Genomic DNA, 24,232 nt, shown 5'->3' on the forward strand with positions numbered 1-24,232 from the left:
TACTGTTCCAGAGATTTGGGGAGGCAATGTCCTAATGGTTTTATTGCAAGACTATTGGTTTTGGATCCTGCCACGACAGGTTCTGCAATTTGAATTCAATAAAACATATCTGGAGTTAATAATCTCCTGATGACCATGAGACCATTGTCAATTGACAGAAAATCCCAGCAGGTTCACTAATGTCCTTTAGGAAAGGAAATCCACCATCCAGGTCCACATGCAATTCAGAGCTACATCAATATGTTTGACTCTCAACTGTCCTCGGGCACCTAGGCATGGAGAATGAAAGCTGGCCAGCGATGCTAATGTCCCACAAATGAATAAAAAGAATCTGAAATATTTGTCATGAGTTTGTGTTTCACTGAACTGATTAAACAGAAATAGTCTCACTATACCAGTTTTGCAGGTTAAATTTAATATTTTTATTTGTTTAGGAGTGAGGGTAAAAAGACTCACAAGACTACTACTGATTAACATTTAACAAACGAATAAAACATTTATTAAACATAAAAATGCTCAGTTACTTGAGCTATACCTTTTACAGGTAGGTGCAGATTCATAAGGATTATACTCAAATGTTCTCAGTAAGTACATGAATAGGTGAAATGTCACTAGCCACACCCCTGACAACTCTGACAATAAGTGACAGATGCCACCTGAAACAGCTTCTGTTTCAGATGTCTCATCAAATCCGCCAAGATACTTGCAATGGTGTTAACCAAGTAGTCTTTCTTCTACACAAGTGTTTCAGGATACTTTGAAATGTTGTCCCACAAAAAGCATTCTCTCAGATTCCTTTACCAAGGCTTCACATCCAGAATTTCAAGCTTTCCTTTCTGCATTATTCTACTGTGGATCAATGCACGCATTCAAGTTTCCACACAATCTTTCAGATATCCAGCCACGCTAACAGAACATCATTGCTTCACAGTCCTTAAAGTGGCATGAACCTCAGGATTACTTCAGCTGTTTGGCTCCTAGCTACCAACTTCTCTTGCTCTGCACTTTGAAGCTCTGCCTTCAACTCTGAACCCATCACTGCTCTTTTCTCTAAATTCAAGGAACTGTACCATTCTTCAGATTCTGATTTTTGTTGATCCCTTGAATTTCGTCTTCCTGCAACTCCGCTTTCATTTCTTCATTTCGGAAAAGTTCTTTTCTTCAGTTTTCTGAACTTGTTTCTGTCCTTTCTTTATCCTCCTGCCTGTATTGGCCGTTTCTTTGAGAGCTGCTTTCTTCTCACTTATATGGTTTGAAATGAAAACAACTGCTTCTGCTTTAGACTGTGAGCCTGTGGTCGCCAGGTAACATTTTTTAAAGGTTGCAGTTGTTTTTTTTTGATGTTGTACATATTTAATTACAATGCAGGCAAAGGTTAAAGTGAAATTAAAATCTATAGCTATGCAGGCTCCTTTTGTTTAACAAGAAGCATTTTCTAAAGGTTAAAAGCTGAAGTTTTAACCTTTAGAAAATGCAGAAACACAAATTAAACTTAACTTCATACTTTTTTATAATATGAAAGTTTTACAATATGAAAGTTTTTTTTTCAACCAGCCCTATTAGTTAACATTATCAGCAACACAATATTGTTAGTCAGCCACCTCCGCCTGATTTCAGGTGACATTTGAATCATCCACCCCCCCGTTGTTCAGATGGACTCTTAGAGAGGAGACAGGCAGACGCTGTGAAATTATGGGACTGCTCTGCTACTGACCTGTAAGCCCACAGATTGTCAGTAGTGCTGCGTTTTTCCCATCAATATTCAGCCCTGGAAAGAAGATGGGAAAGATTTTCCCAGTGAAAGTTTGGGTGAAAGTATAAAGATGGGACATATTGTCCGCATTGTAAAGTGACACCTGCCCACCCTCATAGTTGAGGAAAACCCCCATTTTCTGCGCTTTCAAACTCTGGGTGAGGCAGGTCTCAGAGGGTGAGGTACCAGCTACATATCCTCTCCCTGACTTCAGCCATACAATCCAGCAGCCAGTCACAGGCCTGATGCCGATTCTCCCTTTCCTGTTGATAGATCCCAGAGCCACTCCCAAACGCCACTCGGTTTTCCCTCCCACTATCACCTCCCAATAATATTTCCCTGACGTGAAGCCCTCTGATCCCAGCACACGGGCACACTAATCAAACCTTTCCAGGGTGTCTGGGAGCGCCTGCCGTTTGCCTCCGAGTTTCACGCTGGCCAAGTCTTTGGACAGGAGGAACCAGGAATTCGCTGTGTTCGGATCCAAAAGCAGCGAGGCTGGAGCTGGGTGAAGTTAAATTAGAACTTTCAACGATTCACTTTCTTGCTGTGATTTCAGCAAACACTTGCTTTTTCAGTTTCCCATTTGGGCTCTGGTTTGTATTGATGGAATTTTCCAGCATTCCACGAATTGCAGATGGAATTGGCAAAGAAAAGAAATTCTCTTGCATACTCGCTCAAAATTCCTACAATTATAATACTTCTATCAAATCACCCCTTAAAAGTCCCTGCTCCCAGCAGCCTATGAACCTAATTTAATTCCCTGATTCCGAGTAGTATCCTAATAAACCTCCATCCAGTCTCTCCAAAGTCTCGATGTCCTCTGGGCCCCAGAATTCTATAAGCTCAGGAATGCTACAAATGTCCTTTCTCACTGAGCTATTAATGCCGAGAGCCAGGCCAATGTTAGTGGGAGGCAAATCCCCTTAAGAAAGCTGGTGGGAAATTAAGACATTTAGAATATAAGTCTAACACAGTTAATTATGAGCATGGAAACTATCACCAATTGACGCAACAACCCATCAGGTTCACCAATGAGCTTTGCGGAAGGAAGATCTGGCCGAGATGTGACTTCAGCCCCCACAGCAGAGTTGACTCTAAACTGTCCTGCGAAATGGCAGGGCAAACCGCTGAGTTCAAGGGCAATTATGGATGGGCAACAAATACTGGATTTGCCAGTGACACCTGCATTCCAGGAAACCAATACACCTGAAGTTAGTCCTTTTCACAATTATAAAGCCGGCGCCAAAAGCACCTTTACCTATAATTTGATTCCCTAACCCAGAATGTGCTCAGGAATTTCTGACAGAAACAGCCCGTGTCGTCTGGAGAAACCAAATTTGAAATTCGACTTCAGCGGTTGTGTCACATAAACAATATTGAATTACCAACTCGCATCAGCCTCAGTGTAACTTCTGCTACTTTCAGTGCAAAGTAATATTCAGTTCAATGTAAGGTAACAAAAGGAACAGCCACCAATGATGGATTGAAGGACGCGCGATTGCTCAAGAGGTCAGAGTTGTCGGAATTCAGAGATTTTGACGAGTTCTGCACTTGGATAAAGTTACAGGGATAGTGAGGAGTGAAGCCATGGAAGCACTTGAATCACAGGGAAAGAATTTCCCGACTAAATTAATTGGGCTCTTAGTATCATGTGTCTCTCATTACGAACAGATAGGATTATAATTTAAATATGGCTAAATGATGGTCTAAATGCATTGAAAGGAAATAAAACACCGCCTGGGAATACCTCAACGACTAATACGAGGAATTATGGATCAGTCATAACAAACCTGTTTCTATGCCAAGTTCAAACTCATTACAGGATTTTGTAGCCATTTTGAAGGAGGGCTCAGGGGAGGGCTCAAATAGTTTAACTTCCTTGCACAATTTCCACGTTATTGCCCAAGGGATAAATAATTGAAATAAAAGCAAACACAACAGAGGGGGGAAAAACACTCATATTCCTGTAATCAACGGGTGGCACAGTGGCACAGCGCACTGCTGACTCACAGCGCCAGGGGTCCCAGGTTCAATTCTGGCCTCGGGTCACTGTCTGTGTGGAGTTTGCACGTTCTCCTCGTGTCCACGTGGGTTTCCTCTGGATGCTCCGGTTTCCTCCCACAGCCCAAAGATGTGTGGGTTAAGTGGATTGGCCGTGTTAAATTGACCCGAGTGTCGGAGGATTAGCAGGGTAAATGAGGGTTACGGGAATAGGGGGTGGGTGGGATTGTGGTCAGTACAGACTCGATGGGCCGAATGGCTCCTTCTCTACTGTAGGGATTCTATGATTCTGTAATATCAATAAGAAGTCTCACAACACCAGGTTAAATTCCAACAGGTTTGCACAAGCCACAAGCTTTTGGAGTGCCTCCCCTTCATCAGGTGAGTGGGAGATACAGTCCAATGCCAGCATCTCCATATCATGTTTGTAATGTTAGCCAGGAAATGAATGAATGCCCTTTCAACATCAGGTCCATGTGTCACCAAAATGTCTTAAGCCACAGGAGGACAAAATTCTGATAAAAGTTTGTTGACAAAAGAGATCATGAATATCTTTCAAAATATGATTTTAGTTATCACTCTTCAGTCAAATCAGGTTCCACCATTCACGCACTGCATTTACAGAAAATGCTGCTCCCAAGGCTTCTCTGAGCACCTTCCTGTCAGTCCCCAAGGCCAGCAGTCAGCACGCACCGACATTTGCTATCAGTTGAAATGTGGAGGCATAGTGAGGGAAAAAATAAAATGACACCGGCAATATGAGTTTGCAAATATAATTCGAGAAATATACTTAAATTAATAAAGTGCTAAAATCAAACGAATCTATTTACTCAATATATTTATTTTATATACGGAGAATGGAGGGTGAAAGTGGGTAATCACTATTTCATAACACCTTTTTTTAAGTTTTAATAGTATTGATTAAGAGGCATGAACTTCCTGACATCAATGACCCTGTGAATACCCAGAATGCTCAGTATTAGTGAATAGGGTCCACCTTCAATTGCAGAATCGAAACACGCATGCGTAGCAAGGCCCCGCCTCCTAGCAGGTCATGTGACTAATGAGCATGCGCGGGTTTTCAACACAAAAGCGAGAGGAGTGGGTGAATTTTGAAGTGAGGTTGTCGGTGTCGGAATTGCATCCGTTCGGCGAACTTGCGGCGAGGTCCTGTGGGTGGCATACAATTAAAGCGATGGTGTAGCGTCTGCCTCATCCGTTCTGACGCTGCGCGGGTTCTTCTCCCGTTTTCACCGAGTTCAATTCAGAACAAAGGAGCCTCCTGCAATGGCACTGGGGAGCATGCGCAGTTGGAGCGAAAGTGGAAATGAGCCAGGTTGCTGAGTCGCTGGGCATTGTGGGAAATATGGACGCCATTATTCTTTACTAATAGTAGTGAGTCTTTCCACAAATGCTATACGAGTATTTCCAACTTCATCTCTTTTAATTTCATATTTCCAACATCCTCAGTAAGTTACCCTAATTTTATCACACTGTACCTTTTCCTTCTCTCCTATGTACTCTGTGAACATAAGAAATAGGAGCAGGAGTAGGCCATCTGGCCCTTCGAGCCTGCCCCGCCATTCAATAAGATCATGGCTGATCTGTCGTGGCTCAGTTCCACTTTCCCGCCCTCTCCCCATAACCCTTAATCCCCTCTCTTATCAAGAACCCATCAACCCGCTTCTTGAAAATATTTAGCGAGGCAGCCTCCACCACTTCAACGGGTAGAGAATTCCAGAGATTCACCACCCTTTGAGTGAAGAAGTTCCTCCTCAACTCTGTTCTAAAATGCCCCCCCTTTATCTTGAGGCTGTGCCCCCTAGTCCTACTGTCTTTTTTGAGCGGGAAGAGTCTCTCCACCTCTATCCTATCCATCCCATTCATCATCTTATACGTCTCAATGAGATCTCCCCTCATTCTTCTAAACTCCAACGAGTACAAGCCTAGTTTATTCAGCCTCTCCTCATAGCTCAACCCCCTCAACTCCGGTATCAGCTCCTCTGCACTCCCTCCAAGGCCAAAATATCTTTGCGCAGGTGCGGCGCCCAAAACTGCACACAGTACTCCAGCTGCGGCCTCACCAATGCCCTATACAGCTGCAGCAAGACCTCCCTACTTTTATATTCAATCCCCTTCGCTATGAAGGCCAGCATCCCATTCGCCTTCCTGACCACCTGCTGCACCTGCAAGCTGGGCTTTTGCGACTCATGCACAAGGACCCCGAGGTCCCTCTGCACCGTCGCCTGCTGCAGTTTTTCGCCCCGTAAGTAATAGTCCTTCCAACCATTCTTCCTACCAAAGTGGACCACCTCACACTTGCCATTTGCCATTTCCTGGCCCATTCGCCCAGCCTATCTAGATCCTTCTGCAGACTCTCCACACCCTCCGCACAATTTGCCGTTCCTCCAATCTTGGTGTCATCAGCAAATTTCGACACCCTGCACTCGGTTCCCTCCTCCAGATCATCTATATAAATGGTAAAAAGCTGAGGCCCCAGCACCGACCCCTGGGGCACTCCACTAGTCACCAACCGCCAATCCGAATAGCACCCGTTGACCCCCACTCTCTGCCTCCTATTTGACAACCAATCCTCTATCCACGCTAACACCCTACCCCCAACTCCAAGTCCCCTGACCTTCTGCAATAACCTCTTATGAGGTACTTTGTCAAACGCCTTCTGAAAATCCAGAAAGACCACATCCACCGGCTCTCCTCTATCGACCGCCCTAGACACATCCTCATGGAACTCCAGTAAATTTGTCAGACGCGACTTCCCTTTAATGAAACCATGCTGCGTCTGCTCTATCAAGCAATTGCCTTCAAGATGCCTCGCAATTTCCTCCTTAATGACGGATTCTAACATTTTACCTACCACAGACGTTAAACTAACCAGCCTATAATTCCCTGCCTTTTGCCTGGCACCCTTCTTAAACAACGGCGTAACATTAGCCATTTTCCAATCATCCGGCACTTCCCCGGAATCCAGCGACGTCTGGAAAATAACCACCAATGCATCCACTATAACCTCCGCCATTTGTTTCAGAACCCTCGGATGCATTCCATCTAGTCCTGGGGACTTGTCCACAATCAGCCCCCCCCAGTCTGTCGAGCACCGCCTCTCTAGTAACAGTAATGTCATTAAGACCCTCCAGTCCTACCACCTTTCCATCGCTAACACCCGGCAAATTATTCACGTCCTCCTCCGTGAAGACAGAAACAAAAAAGTTATTCAATACCTTAGCCATATCCCCATCCCCTACCACTAGGTCCCCTTTCTCATCCTCTAAAGGACCAACGTTCACCCTAGCCAGCCTCTTCCTTTTTATATATTTATAAAAACTCTTGCTATCCTTTTTTATATTAACAACATGTTGAGTCTGTAGAGCTCGCAAGAAACAGTGCTTTTAAAGTTAAAATTTAAAGTTTATTTATTAGTGTCGCAAGTAGGCTTACATTAGCACTGCAACGAAGCTACTGTGAAAATCCTTTGGTCACCACACTTGGGTGCCTATGGGGTACACTGAGGCAGAATTTAGCATAGCCAGTGCACCTAATTAGCATGCCTTTTGGACTGCAGGAGGAAACTGGAGTACGTGGTAGAAACCCATGCAGATGTGGGGAGACATGCAGATTTTGCACAGTCACCCAAGCCAGGAATTGAACCCAGGTCCCTGGTACTGTGCAGGGTGCTGTGGCTGCAGTGCTGACCACTCACTGTATCACAATACATGTGACAATAATAAATCAGGATGTGGAGATGCTGGTGTTGGACAGGGATGGACGAGATGAGAAATCACCTGATGTGTGACCTCTCATAATAAATCAATTCAAAATGTTGCTCACTGAACTGAGTTGAGAAACACAGGCAGGCCAATTAAGTATCTACTTGGATCAAAGCAGGGCATTGAATATAGAAGGCTTTTTTGTGTCCTTTGTTTCTTTTGTGTAGTTTTTAAAAAATTTGTTCTTGCTTAATTTTGAACTGTAGTGGTGACTGTCAATAATTGAGATCTGTGGGATCCAACAACATCCATTGTCGAACTGAAGAAATTTAGATTTTAGGAACAATTATGTTACTAAAACAGGCTATCCCTTTATCAAGCAAATAAGTAAGATACAGATGAATTTGGAGATGATGATTTCCCGTGCACATGCTTCCCTTATCTTTCCAGTGTTTGTGATTTTTGGAAAGTCTGTCAAAATTCTGATTGAATTACGAATTATAAAGTTCATCGCCTGCACTGGTAGCTATATCTAATTCTCTCTCTTCCTGTTGAGTCTAGATCAGTTGTACGACTTGAGCTTTTCCGATAATCAAGCTTGTGATTTCTGAGAGCTGGTCCTACAAATCTATTCAGCTCAATTTCGCAACTTTTCTTTCAGTGTGTTCTCTCTCACATTCACTTTTTAAAATTAATTTCACAGGATATCAGAGGGAGAGAGTTTTCAAAATGTGACCTCAAATCCATCATCATATCAGCCAATTTGGTGTTATTGGATATAGAAACAAAGCATCATGCAGAGTGAGGAGGTACTGTTCATTTACTATATGTGTGATGGGGCATAAAGTGAACATCGGGCCTGCCAGTGCACATCTGCAGTCACACCAGCGAGTAATCCATGTAAATTTGGGGACTTTGGGAAAGAATTGAATTATCTGATTGAGCTGGGACTTTATAGTTTGATTCACAGTGTAGAAATGTTGTTCACCTGCTCTGTGTGTGAAAAGGAATTCACAGATTCATCCCATCTGCTGAGACACCAGCGCGTTCACACAGGGGAGAGACCATTCAGCTGCTCCATCTGTGCAAAGGGATTCACTCAGTCATCCCATCTGCTGAGACACCAGCATGTTCACACTGACAAGAGACCTTTTAAATGTTCTGGCTGTGGGAAGACATTTAAAAGCAAACAGGATTTGCTGAGACACCAGCACACGCACACTGGAGCGAGGCCGTTCACCTGCTCAAAGTGTAGGAAGGGATTCACTAATTCATCCAACCTGTTGAAGCACCAGCGAGTTCACACTGACGAGAGACCTTTCAAATGCTCGGACTGTGGGAAGTGCTATAAAAGTTCCGAGGAACTGATGTGCCATCAACGTGTTCATACAGGCAAGAGACCGTTCAGGTGCTCTCACTGCGGGACAGGGTTCACACGATCATCTCAACTCACTGTACACCAGCGTCGTCATACTGGGGAGAGACCGTTCATCTGCTCCATGTGTGGGAAGGGATTCATTTGTTCATCTCACCTCACTGCACACCAACGTATTCACACCAATAAGAGACCTTTTAAATGTTCTGACTGTGAGGAAAGCTTCAAAAGCAGAAATGAACTGCTGACACACCAGCATAATCACACTGGAGAGAGACCATTCACCTGCTCTGTGTGTGGGAAAGGATTCTGTCGGTCATCCCACCTGTTGATACACCAGCGAGTTCACAACGGAGAGAGGCCATTCACCTGCCCTGAATGTGGGAAAGGATTCACCCAGTCATCTATCTTGCTAACACACCAGCGAGTTCACACTGGGGAGAGACCATTCATCTGCCCTGTGTGTGGGAAGAGATTTGTCCAGTCATCCCATCTACTGACACACCAGCTTGTTCACAATGACAAGAGACCTTTCAAATGTTCTGACTGTGAGAAGAGATTTAAAACTAAAAGGGATCTGCTGACGCACCGGGGAGGTCACACTGGGGAGAGGCCATTCACCTGCTCTGTGTGCGGAAAGGGATTCGCTCATTCATCCCAGCTCCTGACACACCAACGCACTCACACTGGGGAGAGGCCATTCACCTGCTCCATGTGTGGGAGGGGATTTACCTGTACATCGCACCTACTGAGACACCAGCGGGTTCACACCGGGGAGAGGCCGTTCACCTGCTCTGTGTGCGGAAAGGGATTTACTCAGTCATCCCACCTACAGACACACCAGAAATGTCACATGCGTCAGCAGGAATTGGATTCTGCTGTTACTGCTGCTGCTGCTAATCCCATCCAGGACTGAACCATGTCGATTCTGACAGCTGGGGTTTGTTTCTGTTGATGTTAAGAACCCCTCTATCTAGGCTGAGATTTAATATTCTGGATAAGTGTGAAATAAAACACATGTTTCAAACACATTCTTGTAAAATATTTTCTTTCCCACCTGTGATATCACCTGGCTGGAACTCAGAACAATCTGAGAGAGAATTGTAAAGAGTAAACCGAGTTTCAGCTTGGAGGACACAATCCAGGAGCATATTGATCATCCACATCTTGTCCTTGTTGAATAAAATCAGACACAGCATTTATTCTTCACCCAGTTAAGTGACACTTCATTTGTACAGCATGTACATATCCCACAGCAGACTAGTCAGAAAAGTAAAAGGTTGCGAGATAGAAGGGAATATGGGGAGTTGGAGCCAATTGAGGCTGGGAGACATGAAGCAGAATGTCATTTCTTTAGAGTGATTCAAGTATTTGGCCATCCCTCCTAGACTTGAGTGGTAGGGGATGTGGAAATGTCAATACTGACAGGATGACAAGCTGCTGCATTACACTTATTGTGATTTTTTTTAATTCAGTAAGAGGATGTGGACAATTCTGGCTAGGCCTGCATTTATTGCTCATCCCTAATTGCCCTTGACAAGGTGATGGTGAACTGCCTTCTTGAATTGCTGCAGATCTTGTGTGGTAAGTACACCTTTAATGCTTTTAGGGAAGGAGTTCCAGGATTTTAACCCAGAAACTTTGAAAGAATTATGATATTTTTCTGAGTCAGCATGGTGAATGGCTTTGGGGGAACTTCCAAGTGGTGTGGTCCTCATTTCTGCTGCCATGGCCCTTCTGGACTGTAGTGTTCATGGGTTTGGAAGGCGCTGTTTAAGGAATATTGTTAAGATCCTGCAGTGCATTATGTGGATGGTACATACTGCTCCTTTTTGTTTGCAGCAGTGGTGGAGGGGGTGAATATAGATCATTTTTTAAAATTTTATTTATTAGTGTCACAAGTAGGCTTACATTAATACTGCAATGAAACTTCTGTGAAAATCCCCTACTCGCCACACTCTGGTGCCTTTTCGGCAACACTGAGGCAGAATTTACCATGTCCAGTGTACCAAACCAGGGTGTATTTCGCACTCGTGGAGGAAACTGGAACACCTGGAGGAAACCCATGCAGACTCCACGCAGTCAGTGACCCAAGGCGGAAATCAAACCAAGGTCCCTGATGTGGTGAGGGAGTGGTGTTAACCACTGAACCGCCCCGGAATGCTAATCAAGTGTGCTGAACTATTGTGAAGCACTCTCTCCACCAAATATGGTTTTCTGGAAAAGATAAAGATCTTTCAAGAAGAATTTAACTGTAGTTATGTGCTGAGAAGCCTTTAGTCTACTGGATAAAGATATCCATCACTACCAGGATGTATCAGTTCCCTTTCTTTAGTATGGCTAGTGGGCTTGTACCTTCAATTTGCAGTATTTCCCATAAACATTCAGATAGAATGTGCCCATTACAACCTCTCATTTGGTGGGAACTGGATTAATTTGGGGACAGATGAAATTCAGGTTGAGGTGCTGAGCATCATCATGTATCATTGACCACCAAAAGTAATTATATACTGTAATGAGGACTTGAAATGGAAATATGTCCATAATTTGACAATACATAAAAATAAATTTTCTGAGGTTATGAGACCAAAGTCAAATTAGAGCTGGTCTTGTGATGCAATTTCTCATGGAAACTTACTCCAAATTATTTGGAGTTTAGAGTGGTTTCCATTCCATTGTGAAGAAACCATGTTTTTACTAGACGTAGGTTTTCTATAAGGAAATTACAACTAAAGGAGCTCTCAGAATGGATAACAACTGTATTCGTAACGGTTTGAAGGGCTGTGATTGCAACATGAACTTTCTGGGCTGAATATTACAGCAGACATTTAATAAAGATTCTTCAACCATCATGTGAATTCCCTGAAGCAGCGCTAATCTGATACTGTTCTTGTTCAAAAAACTGGAGCTGTCCATGTGACCCCCACTACAGTTAAAGTGATGAGGTGGAAGTGCTGGTGTTGAACTGGGGTGGGCACAATCCGAAGTCTCACAACACCAGGTTCAATTGGAATCGCAAGCTTTTGGAGAGCTGCTCCTTCATCAGGTGACGTACCTGATGAAGGAGCAGTACTCCGAAAGCTCATGATTCCAAATAAACTTGTTGGGATTTTAACGTGGGTATTGTGAGTCTTCTTGCAGTTAAAGTGGTGTAACTTTACTAGGTTAACCGGATGTGGTATTTTCTGTCTTTATAGGTATGTGGGGCTGCTTCATAGTACAAAATGCCAACCAATTAGTCGTGGGATTGCAGGATAGAAGTGCCTTTGTCACTACAATTCATCGACCTTATCACACTAAATAAGGTGTCCCTTTATGAATAATGATTGAGGACACGTGGTTTGTGTCGAATTATTGAATTGAACTCCACCAAGTGCAATCTACCTAAAAAAATGAACTATTGAACCTGCATAGTACACTAGTCAATCAATCCTTTCAGAGGTGTGTGTGTGTGTGTGTGTGTGTGTGTAAGAAATACCTAACTGAAAACACCTTTTACACTCACCTCTTATGACAGCAGATATACATCATTCTGAAAGTGTCTGAAGGATTGTGGGACTGATTGAATTGATCTTCCAGAGGTCATTTCAGGCATGTTGGGCTGAATGGCTTCCATGTATGCTGTTTCATTCTAAGAAACGGTGAATAGTCAGGGTGAGCAGAATTTAGTTTGTGTAGAATAGAGAGAGCGGGCACCAGTGACTGTAAAAGATAACCTAGCTAAAATCAGCTTCAAAGTAGGGAATACAACATTGACAACTTTATTCAGTACCTCTATTTCCTGCCCCTCCACCAATATCACAAAGACAATTTATTTCCAAACTAGTAACATTGCTTGACATCCCCAACTGCTTCAGCTTATTTGCTGCTGAAACATTCTTTATCTCTGTTATCTCCAGATTTTGACTTCCAATGCATGCCTGGCTGGTCTCCCAAATTCCACCCACAATAAACTTGGACACCCAAGATTCTGTAACCTTTCTGAACTTGAATCAGCCCCTCTTCCCTATCATCCCTGTACTTGTTGACCCATATTATCTCCTGGTCAAACAATATCTTTCTTTTAAAATTCTCACTGTTGTTTTCAAATCCCTTCATGGTCTTGTCACACTCTACCTCGATAATCTCTTTCAACCTTCTGAGTTATCTGTGCTCATCCAATACTAGCTATATGCCAACATCCCAATGTTAATTTCTCCATTGCTGGAAATAACTTCAGCTGGCTAATCCCTAAGCTTTGAATTTCCTCCTTACACCTCTCTGCTTCTCTAGCTTATTTTCCTCCTTTAAGGCAGCTTTAACTTGAGCTCACTGGCCAAGTTTTTGGTGGTCTTATCTAATATCTCTTTGTGGTTTAGTGTCTGTTTTTATTTTATGAATGCTCCTGTGAAGCACTTTGTGAAGTTCTTACATTAAAGACACTGTATAAGTGCAAATTGTTGTTAAGAAGAAAGGAGCAGCAGTAATCCCTTTGGCCATTTGAATCTACTCCACCATTCAACTTCATGGCTGATCTGGTTGTTGTATCAGTTCCTCTTTCTTGCCTGCTTCCTTATCCCTCCACTCTCTTGCCTAAGAAAAATCGGTCTCGAACTGCTTTAAATAAATTCAAAGACCCAAGCTCCACTGCTTTCTGAAGAGGATAATTCTACACAAACAAAGATATTCTGGGAGATAAGAATTTCTTTTCATCTCTGTCCTAAACTGCGACTCCTAGTTTTAGTGTCTCCCACCAAAGAAACATCATTGAGGTATCCCTCACACACAAAATCCTGTAGTGACTTGATATGTTTAAAGTTTCTTTATTAGTTTAACAAGTAGGCTTACATTAACACTGCAATGAAGTTACTGGGGTCTAAACTCCAAGGGTTTTGGTCTAATCTTTCCAACCTTTCTTCATCGGTAATACAACCCCTTAATACCAGAAATGAGTTGAGTAAACATTGTCTGAATTGCTGTTGAAGAAATTATATTTTTTTTTAAAGTAGGGAGCCCAAAACTGCACACAGCAATCCAGATGTGGTCTAAGGCCACAGCTGGATTAAAACTTCCCTACTTTCATATTGTATTCCTCTTGCAATAAAAGGCAAAATTTTATATCTTCCTCTTCACTTTTTGCACCTCCATACTAACACTTAGTAATTCATATACCAGGGCAGCTAGATCATTCTGTGCAAGCGAGTTCTGAAATCTTTCCCCATTAGAAGTATACTGCTTTTCTATTCTTCCTGATAAGGAACAAGTTCATAACTACTCCAGCTGTCAATATTTTGCCCATTGAGTTAACCTGTCTATGTTCCATTATAGACCCCTCCCCTTGGCAACTTCCTACCTACCTTGGTGTTTTCAGTAAATTTACCCACTATATTCAAGTCATTTGTACAGATTGTAAATCGTTGTGGATCTTGTATTGATCCTGGTGGCATTTCACTCGTTGCAACTTTCAGTCTGAAAAAGACCCATTTATCAAGACTCTCTGCTTCCTGTTAGAGAAACCATCATTTAACCATGCGAAAAAGTTACCCCCATACCCCCCCAAACACACACACACATCATGTGCATTTTGCACAATAACTTTTAATGCAATACCTTATCAAACGCCTTTTGGAACTCCAAAGTACACCTCATCCATAGAAATTGATTTGTGACTTTCATTTGACTTGTTGACTGTCTTATACTGATGGCTTCTTGTTTTGATCTCCACACAAATTGAAACTGTCTTTGTGTCTACCTTACCAAAAACCTTTCACTATTTACTTATGCGATTTCACGTTCCATCTGAATATAGACTCACCCTGTTCTTCCATGTCACCATACATATAAGCTTGCATCAGACCACAAAACTATTTATTCTTTCCATATTGATTAACTTATTTAATGTGTTAATGTCATTCCTACTCTCATCTTCATATCAACCTATCTCCCTGCTAAATATGAAACCATTTGGCTATTCCTGTCTGTTTTTCCCTGCCCCTCTATTAGTCTGTGATTAGCCTGACTTAACCTTTTTTTAATTGATGTGCTGATAGAATACTTTTTCGTGTTGTTTGATAATTTAGTTTCATCATTCATCTTTTCCTAATTTTTTGATCTTCCTAATATCTTCCAATTCACCCTTGTCATTTTCTTTGCTGCCATCTGTGTATTTAGTATAAAAGCAAAATTACTATGGTTGCTGGAATCTAAAACCAAAAGAGAAAATGCCAGAAAATCTCAGCAGGTCTGGCAGCATCTGCAAGGAGATAAGAGAGTGACATTTCAAGTCCAGATGACTCTTTGAAGTTGACAAAGGGTCATCTGCACTTGAAATGTTAACTCTTTTCTTTCGTTACAGACACTGCCAGGCCTGCTGAGATTTTCCAGCATTTTCTTTTATTTCATGTACTTAGTATGTTATCTTTATCCTCACCCTTATTCTGTTTTCTTCATGTTTTCATTTCACCATTGTATTCATTAGTGTTTTGTTTGTCCTAATTCATTTAGCAGAATATATTTTTCCTTGAATTGTTAAATGACTTCCAATGTACATCACCCTTTTCCAGTGGTCATTACCCATTTCATTTTCCAAACTTCTGTTCTGAGCCTCTCTATCTGCCTTTCTGCAATCTATTACCTTTGACCATCTCCATTATTTATTTAAAACACATTATGTTGTGGTCAGTTATGCGTGCATTTTATTTCTGTTAGCTATTCTGTTTCATTCCGCATTACTTGGTCCAGTAGTGAATCTTACCTTGTTGGGATTTTTACATGTTGGGTTAGAACACAATCCTGTAAATATTGTAGAAACACGGTTCCCTTTTCCCCATTACTTGCCTCTAACCAATTAATATCAGGGGAATTGAAATCCTCCATAGTTATTATCCACTTCTTTTACTTCCACAATTTACCTGCATGTTTCTTCCATACCTCTTAGTCTGTAGACTACATGTATTAGTATGATTTTTCTATCATTAGTATGATTTATTATCTTTTATTCCGATCAACACTTTTCTACTTAATGGATGATATAACAATATAACATTGTTTAAGTACAAATCACATCCTCTTTTCATTCACTATCTTTTCTATACGCATTACACCACTAGGCTTTAAATCCCCAGGTTTTTTTTGGCAGACATCACTCCTACTCTATCTAATTCCAGTTTGTGTTTTAATATAGATCCTGATCCAGAAACATAATTCAAATGTTGATTCCACACACTTCATAAATCATCAACTAACTTGTCCTAGACAAAAAATCAGGGAAACCGATTATTTTTATTTTTCAATTGATACAGAATATCAAACTCTAGCCACGTTATTGAGGTTATTCACATCAGCTAAAACAAACCTTATCTACCAGAATAAACATGGTCCAGTCTTGAATGTGATTATCAGCAGCAATAACAGCCAAATCCAAAACACAGTCACTTATGAACTCGGTGGTGCCTCTGCAGGTTGGATTGAAATGTAAATCTCATCCCACAGACAGAGCAGGTAAACGGCTTCTCTCCAGTGTGAACTCCCTGGTGTATCAAAAGGTTAGATGATCGAGCAAATCCCCTCCCGCACACTGAACAGATGAATGGCCTCTCTCCGGTGTGAGTATGTTGGTGCGTCAGCAGTTCCCTTTTGGATTTAAAACTCTTCTCGCAGTTAGAACATTTAAAAGGTCTCTTTTCAGAGTGAACACGCTGGTGATCGATAAGGGTGGATGAATTAGTGAATGCCTTTTCACACACAGAGCAGATGAATGGTTTCTCCCCAGTGTGAATGCGTTGGTGCCTCATCACATCATGTATTCTTTTAAAGCTCTTTCCACAATTGGAGCATTTAAACGGTCTCTTATCAGAGTGAACGCGTTGGTGTTCAATGAGGTGAGAGGACTGGCTGAATCCTTTTGCACACAAGGAGCAGGTGAATGGCTTCTCCCCAGTATGAATGCGTTGATGAGTTTCCAGTTCACAAGGGTAACTGAATGCTTTCCCACAGTCCCCACATTTCCATGGCTTCTCCATGGTGTGGGTGTTCCTGTGTCTCTCTGGTTTAGGTGATCAGTTAAAGTATTGGCCAATCACAGAACACATGTATGTTTTCTCCCCAATGTGAATGGTGTTGTGGCTTTACAGATTGGATTACTAGCTCATTCTGTAGTCAGTGCTATGGCACACTCTCATTTGTGTGTGTATCTAGGTGGTTTTCCAGGCAGACTGATGTTTGAAATCATTTTCCAAACTCAAAATGGACATATCCCCCTCCATGTTCAAATATCAATGGTGTTTGTGTCTTGATGAATCGATTGACTCTGTTAGATCTTGATATGATACTTAGTTCAAGATTCCAATCTGCAAATTCTCCCTTTCGAATACGCTGGAAAAAAGAATTTACAAAATATGTCACTTTAGTAAAGCGTAAATATTGATAACAAAGAATTCTAGTTCCCTGGAAGAATGTTTCCTCTGTTGGTCATGTAGAGCTGTAAATCCCCATCCCACTATCCCTCCTCCCTGTGCTGAAATCTAAAACCACTGCCCATTTCTTCCCTCCAGTTCTAGTGGTCTCCCTTCCTCTCCTCAGGCTGGGTTCAGTTTTCCAACTGTTGTGTAAGAAGGAAAATGAATGAGTGAAGCCAAAAGAGAAATCACTGGAAAATCTCAGCAGGTCTGGCAGCATCTGTAAGGAAAGTCGAAGTTGAATCCAGATGACCCTTTGTCGAAGCTAAAAAGGGTCAGCTAAAGCAAAGTTAAAAAACAAATGACAGCATCCACAATAATTTGTTTTTATTAAATGAATGAGTGAATCATTTGCTGCTGTATTTCAACCCTCTTCTTGCAACAAGATTTTCCAAAACCATCACTGTCAGTCCTGGTAAGAAATCAACCACATTCTCCCCTTCTAGCCCAAGACCGTGACGCATGCGTCCTGAAGGTCAACCCCACTAACACGTGATCGTAATGTACCAATGAGCTGTGCTGGTGTCAATGTTCCTTTACCAAGATGGCGCCAATGAGCAGTATTCTCCTCTACAAAGATGGTGGCCGCTATTCAGAGCCTATTACTGGGGCAAAGGCAGAAAAGTGTAAATTCTGGACCTATAGGACATTAACCTGGATTTACGGCCACCGCAAAACGTTTCTGGAGACTCCCGCCGGTTGCATCGCTCCCTCCAATCCCGCTAGCCGCCCGTTCCCAGCTGCGCTCGGAACATACCAGCCTCCTCCGCGTCCGTCGCCACTTACACTGCGCATGCTCCAATTGTTGCTCGGCACTGCGCCTGCTCATTTTACATTGACGAAGATAAAGGCCATTCTGCCCCCTTGCGGTGTACTGGTAAAATCACCGCCTTGGAAATTCCGAATTAAAATCAAAGCGAAATACTTCAAATTGTTTCAAATTCCGAATTAAGTTGGAGTGATTTCATTTTGTCGCTCTGGTGGGGTGTTGATTGAATCATAGAATTGTCATTTGGCTCATCCTGACTGCATTCACTCTGCAAAGGAGGAGCATGACTCAGTGTTATTCTCCCATCCTTTCCCAGTACCCCTGTATGTTGTTTGTATTCAAATAATCATCTAATACCCACTTGAATGCCACGATTGAACCTGCCTCCACCAAAATTCCAGGCAATGTATTCCAGACCCGAACCAGTCGTTGTATTTATTTCTCTCACATCATATAAACTCCCTTTGCAAATCACATTAAAACCGTGCCATCTCCTTTTTGATGCTTTTACAAGGGAGGGTAGTTTCTCCCTATCTACTCTGTACAACCCCCATCCAGATTTTGAACATTTCTATAAAGACTGGGACTGCATATCAAATGAATTAACTTAGGAAATAAATTGCACATAATCTCAAACGCATGGACCCTCCATTACCTACAAGAAATAAGGGGTGGGAAATTGTGCAGAATCAAACGTCTTGCCAACAGGAAAATCCAACCCTGCAGTTACATGTAAGTTCACATGTGTTTCAGTCGGTGGAATAAACTGAATCTCTTCCCATACACACCGTGTTAAAATAACCCATTTGGCAAGCATTCTTTGAAAGCGTTAATATTATATTGAAAATGTTATACTAGTCAACTTGATTCTGATGGTTATTGGCATAACTACATTATTTTAAAAGTAGGGGGCCAAAATTGCACAATACTCCAGATGCTGTCTCACTAACCCTTGTATGGTTGCAGCAACACCTCCCCATGTTTATTGTCTATTCCTTAAGCAATAAATGTCTAAATTCTATTAGCCTTCCTTATCACTTGGTGTAGCTGCATGCTAGTTTTTTTGCAACTCATCTATGAGGACAACCAGTTCCCTCTGCACTGAAGCAATCTGAAGTTTCTCTCCAATTAAATAAGTTGCCTTTCTATTTTTCCAACCAAAAGGGATAACCTCATACGTATCCACATTAAACTCCATCTACCACATTTTGGCCCACTCACCTAACCTATATATCCACTTGTAAATTTCTCATTTCCTCATTGCACCTTACTATCCTTCCTATTTTAGTGTCATTGAAAATTTGCCTAGAGAACTGTCTACCCATGTTTACAAGTCATTAATATAGATTGTAAATGGATGGGACCCGAGGACTGAACCCTATGACACACCGCTAGTTATATCTTGCCAATCAGAAAAGACCCATTTATCCTGACTCTCTGCCTTCTGTCAGTTACACAGTCATTTAGCCAAGCTGATAATTTTCCCCAAACCCCATGTGATCATGCGTTGTATATTAATCTTCTGTGTGGCACCTTTTCAAAAGCCTTCTGGAAGTTCAGTTATATTGCATCTGCAGGACGTCCATTATCCACTGTGTTTCTTACATCTTACAAGAACTCTAGCAAATTAGTCAAACATGATTTCATCTTCACAAAACTATGCTGATCCTGATGGATTATGTTTCGGCTTTCCAAATGTCCTATTACTGCATCCGTAATAATAGATTCTGATTTTATTTGATTTATATTGTCACGTGTTAATATACAGAGAAAATTATTGTTTCCTGCACGCTATACAGACAAAACATGCAATTCATAGAGAAGGAAATGACAGAGTGCAGAATGTACTGTTACAGTCATAGTAGGGCGTAGAGAAAGATAAACTTAATGCAAGGTAAGTCCATTCAAAAGTCTGACAGCAGCAGGAAAGAAGCTATCCTTGAGTCAATTGGTACGTGACCCCAGACTTTTGTATCTTTTTCCGAAGGAAGAAGTGGGAAGAGAGCATGTCCAGGGTGCATGGGGCCCTTAATTATGCTGGCTGCTTTGCCGAGACAGCGGGAAGTGTAGACAGAGTCAATGGATGGGAGCCTGGTTCACATGATGGATTGGGCTACATTCATGATCTTTTGTAGTTCCTTGCAGTCACCAAATTGTGATACAACCAGAAAGAATGTTTTTTATGGTACATCTGTAAACGTTGGTGAGAGTCGTAGCTGACATACCAAATTTCCTTAGTCTTCTGAGAGAGTAGGCATTGGTGGGCTTTCTTAACTATAGTGTCAACATAGGGGGGAATGAGGACAGATTGTTAGTGATCTGGACACCAAAAAAATTGAAGCTCTTGACCCTTTCTACTTCGTCCCCATTGATATAGACAGGAGCATGTTCTCCTTTACGCTTCCTGAAGTCTCCTTCATTTTGTTGACATTGAGAAAGAGAGATTATTGTTGCTACACCATTACCAGATTCTCTATCTCATTCCTGTTCTCTGTCTTATCATTGTTTGAGATCCGACCTACACCGGTGGTGTCGTCAGCAAACTTGAAAATTGAATTGGTGGGGAATTTGGCCTCACTGTCATAGGTGTATAAGGAGTATGGTAGGGGGCTAAAAACACAGCTTTATGAGGCACTGGCCATTGAGGATGATCATGGAGAGGTGTTGTTGCCTATCCTTACTGATTCTTATAATTTTCCAATGACAGATTTTAATCTAACTGGTCTATAGCTTCCTATTTCCTGCCTCTCATCCTTTTTGAATAAGGGTGTAATATTAGTATTTTTCCAAACAACTGGAACCTTTCCCATATCCAGGGAATTTTGGAACATTATATCCAATGGATCCACTATGTCCAGTGTCACTTCTTTTACAGCCCTAGGATGTAAGCCATCAGGCCCGGGGAACTTCCTTCAATCCCAATAGGTTGCTCAGCACTTTTTTCCCTATTGATGATGATTGTTCTAACTCATTTCCCTTCCATTACCTTTGCCTTACCTTTTACTATTGAGATGGTACTTGTGCCCTGCACCATGTAACACAGGCAAAATTCTGATTTTATTTCTCAGCCATTTCCAATTTCCCCACTATTAGCTTACCAGAATGATCCTCCAAATTTGCAATATTCACTTTAGCTACTTCTTCTCTCTTATACACTTACAGGCGCTTTAATTACCTCTTTTCATATTATGTCCTGGTTTTCTTTCATAATGTACCGTTGCTGTCCTTCTGATTTTAATTTTGCTGATTTCGAACTTCCCTTTCATTTCCTGGTTTGCAGCTGTTTTCGGGATGTTACTTTTGCCCTCTACAGTGAAGACAGATACAAAATACCTGTTTTATTTCATCCATCATAGCCCTAATTCCGCATTGCACTTTCTATTGAACACTTTGTTAACTCCCTTCATTTTTAATGGTCTAATGAAAATTTTACTGTCCATTTATATCACAGGCTAACTTTTTCTCATATTCTGGTGTTTCCCTCAGTATCAATCTTTTCGTCATTCTTTCATATTTACAAAGAACAAAGAACAACCCAGCATGGGAAACAGGCCCTTTGGCCCAACGAGCCCATGCCGCCATCTTAACAATGTGTTTTTCCTACACCACCCTTGACCCATGTCTATGCTTATGGTACCCCCATGGAAACCAGATTAAGGGGAGAATAATTTAGGGACGGTTTGTTACACCAATCAGCCTAAGAGCACGTCTTTGGGGTGTGGGAGGAAACTGGAGCACCCAGAGGAAACCCACGCAACCACAGGGAGAATGCACAAACTCCCACAGACACTGGCCCAAATCCATGTATCTGCACAGCTAGCAGTGATAGTCACTGAGCTGTCGTGGTGCCCATCTGCTGGTCCAGTTTTAAGCATACACAAATGACGCAAAGTACTAGGCCACTCTCAAAACATCCAAGAGCAGCCCACGCATGACCCACCGTGTGCATGCCCCTCGTTAGACAACAAGGTGGACCGACGCACCTGCGGAGTAAAGGATTTTTCTAATCCTTTTCAATCATCTGATCTGCCATTGACTTTGTGTAAATACGTGCTTTTTCTTGATGTTTAACAATGTAATTAACTTCTTTAGTTAACACAGATGATGGTCCCGTCCCTTGGAATTTTTTGTTCTCATTGTTCTGCCAATTCTGTGTATTCTGAAATATTCCTTTAAACATCTGCCACTGAATAACTGTTGATCTATCACTTAAGCATATTTGCTAGTTCACGTTGACTATCCCCACTTCTATGATCTCATTGTTGCCTTTGTTTACGTTTAAAATGCTAATCTTGGTGTTTTACGCTCCCTCAAACTGAAATTCAGTCATATTATGATGGCTATGACCTAGGGGTGCCTTCACCATCAGGCTATCAATTAATCATCTATGATTGCACAATATCAGGTCTTGTAGAGCCTCCCTTCCGGTTGGCTCCAGAATGTGACATTCTAAGAATTTATTCCAAAAAGGTTCTATGCTACCTTGCCCGCCTGATGTTTTTTTTCCAATCCTCGTGATTATTGTAGTACCTTTCCGACAAGCTCCAATTATTTTATACCCTGCCCTGCCATGTAGCTATAATTAGGAGTCCTGTGCATCACTCCCACAGGTCACTTTTGCCTTTATCATTTCTCATCTCGCCCCAAACTGCCACTACAAATGGCCTGAACTTAGGCCATTTCTCTCTAATGCGTTAATAGCATGGGATTGATTAGCTCCATTGGAGGGACGACTGGTTTGTGATGTGCAGCAACACCAACAGTGCGGGTTCAATGGATGGCTATTCTCAACCTTGCCCTTTGCCTGTGGTGTGGCAATCCTCAGGTTGAATCACCCACAGATAGCTCTCCCCCTCAAAGGGAGAGAAGGGGAACAGTAGCACAGTCATTAGTATGGCTGCCTCGCCGCACCACCGGCCTGGGTTGAATTCTGGCCTTGGGTTACTGTCCATCTGGAATTTGTATTTTCTCCCCGTGTCTGTGTGGGTTTCATGGGTGCTCCGGTTTCCTCCCAAAGCTGTTCGGGTTAGGTAGATTGGCCATGCTAAATTTCCCCCGAGTTTCAGAGGATTGGCAGGGTAAATACTTGGGGTTACTGGGATAAGCCAGGGTGGGATTGTTGTCAGTGCAGGCTCAATGGTCCAAATGGCCTCCTTCTGCACTGTAGGGACTCTCTGATTCTATGACAGCAACCCATGATCATCTGGGACAATGATTACTTAATTCTTTTTCTAATAGCATCAATAACAAAGCCAACCCTCAACCCCTTGAGCTAACTAAATGTCCCATGCCCTTCAATACTCAGATCACAATCTATGTCAATTACCGTGTCATTGTAGTCGTTATCAGATCATGCTGAACTCATTCATTTGGTGACTAGTGGAGTGCCGCAGGGATCGGTGCTGGGGCCTCAGCTATTTACCATTTATATAGATGATCTGGAGGAGGGGGCTGAGTGTAGGGTGACGAAATTTGCTGGTGACACAAAGATGAGTGGAAAAGCAAAGTGCGCGGAGGGTGTGGATAGTCTGCAGAGGGATCTGGATAGGCTGAGTGAGTGGGAAAGGACCTGACAGATGGAGTACAATGTTAGCAAGTGTGAGGTTATCCACTTTGGCAGAAATAATAGTAGGAGGGATTACTATTTAAAGGGCGAAAAGCTGCAGCGTGCTGCAGTGCAGAGGGACCAGCAGGACTAAAGGGCACAGCCTCAAGATAAGGGGGGGTGGGGGGCAGTTTAGAACAGAGTCAAGGAGGAACTTCTTCACTCAAAGGGTGGTGAATCTTTGGAATTCTCTGCCCGTTGAAGTGGTGGAGGCTACCTCGCTAAATATATTTAAGTCACGGGTAGATAGGTTTTTGACAGACAAGGGAATTAAGGGTTATGGGGAGAAAGCGGGCAAGTGGAACTGATCCACTTCAGATCAGCCATGACCTTATTGAATGGCGGGGCAGGCTCGAAGGGCTAGATGGCCTACTTCTGCTCCTATTTCTTATGCTCTTTATGTTCTTATGACCTGGGGGTCCTTGTGCATGAGTCGCAAAAACCCAGTCTGCAGGTGCAGCAGGTGATCAAGAAGGCAAATGGAATGCTGGCCTTTATAGCAAGGGGGATTGAATATAAAAGCAGGGAGGTCTTGCTGCAACTGTGTAGGGCACTGGTGAGGCTGC

The 24,232-nt window shown here is 42.4% G+C and overlaps 2 protein-coding genes across 2 annotated transcripts in view; one reads left to right on the forward strand and one right to left on the reverse strand.

The window, feature by feature from the left end:
• The first annotated feature begins 4,868 nt into the window (after nucleotides 1–4,868).
• LOC145348688 (uncharacterized) overlaps nucleotides 4,869–24,232 on the forward strand; it is a 68,052-nt gene continuing 48,688 nt past the window's right edge. The window contains exons 1-2 of the mRNA XM_080196846.1: nucleotides 4,869–5,226; nucleotides 8,186–9,761. Coding sequence (XP_080052972.1) covers nucleotides 8,460–9,761 — 1,302 coding nt within the window. The 5' untranslated portion in view covers nucleotides 4,869–5,226; nucleotides 8,186–8,459. The remainder of the gene's footprint in view (nucleotides 5,227–8,185; nucleotides 9,762–24,232) is intronic.
• LOC145348184 (uncharacterized) lies at nucleotides 16,114–17,986 on the reverse strand. The gene is made up of 2 exons (XM_080196377.1): nucleotides 17,947–17,986; nucleotides 16,114–17,209 (listed from the first exon to the last, which is right to left on the reverse strand). Exon 2 carries the CDS (start codon nucleotides 16,855–16,857, stop codon nucleotides 16,267–16,269), a length of 591 nt encoding a protein of 196 aa, XP_080052503.1. The 5' UTR covers nucleotides 16,858–17,209; nucleotides 17,947–17,986; the 3' UTR covers nucleotides 16,114–16,266.

Source organism: Carcharhinus amblyrhynchos, chromosome 9 (assembly GCF_965287045.1).
Source record: "Carcharhinus amblyrhynchos chromosome 9, sCarAmb.v2.hapA, whole genome shotgun sequence".
Classification (NCBI taxonomy): domain Eukaryota; kingdom Metazoa; phylum Chordata; class Chondrichthyes; order Carcharhiniformes; family Carcharhinidae; genus Carcharhinus; species Carcharhinus amblyrhynchos.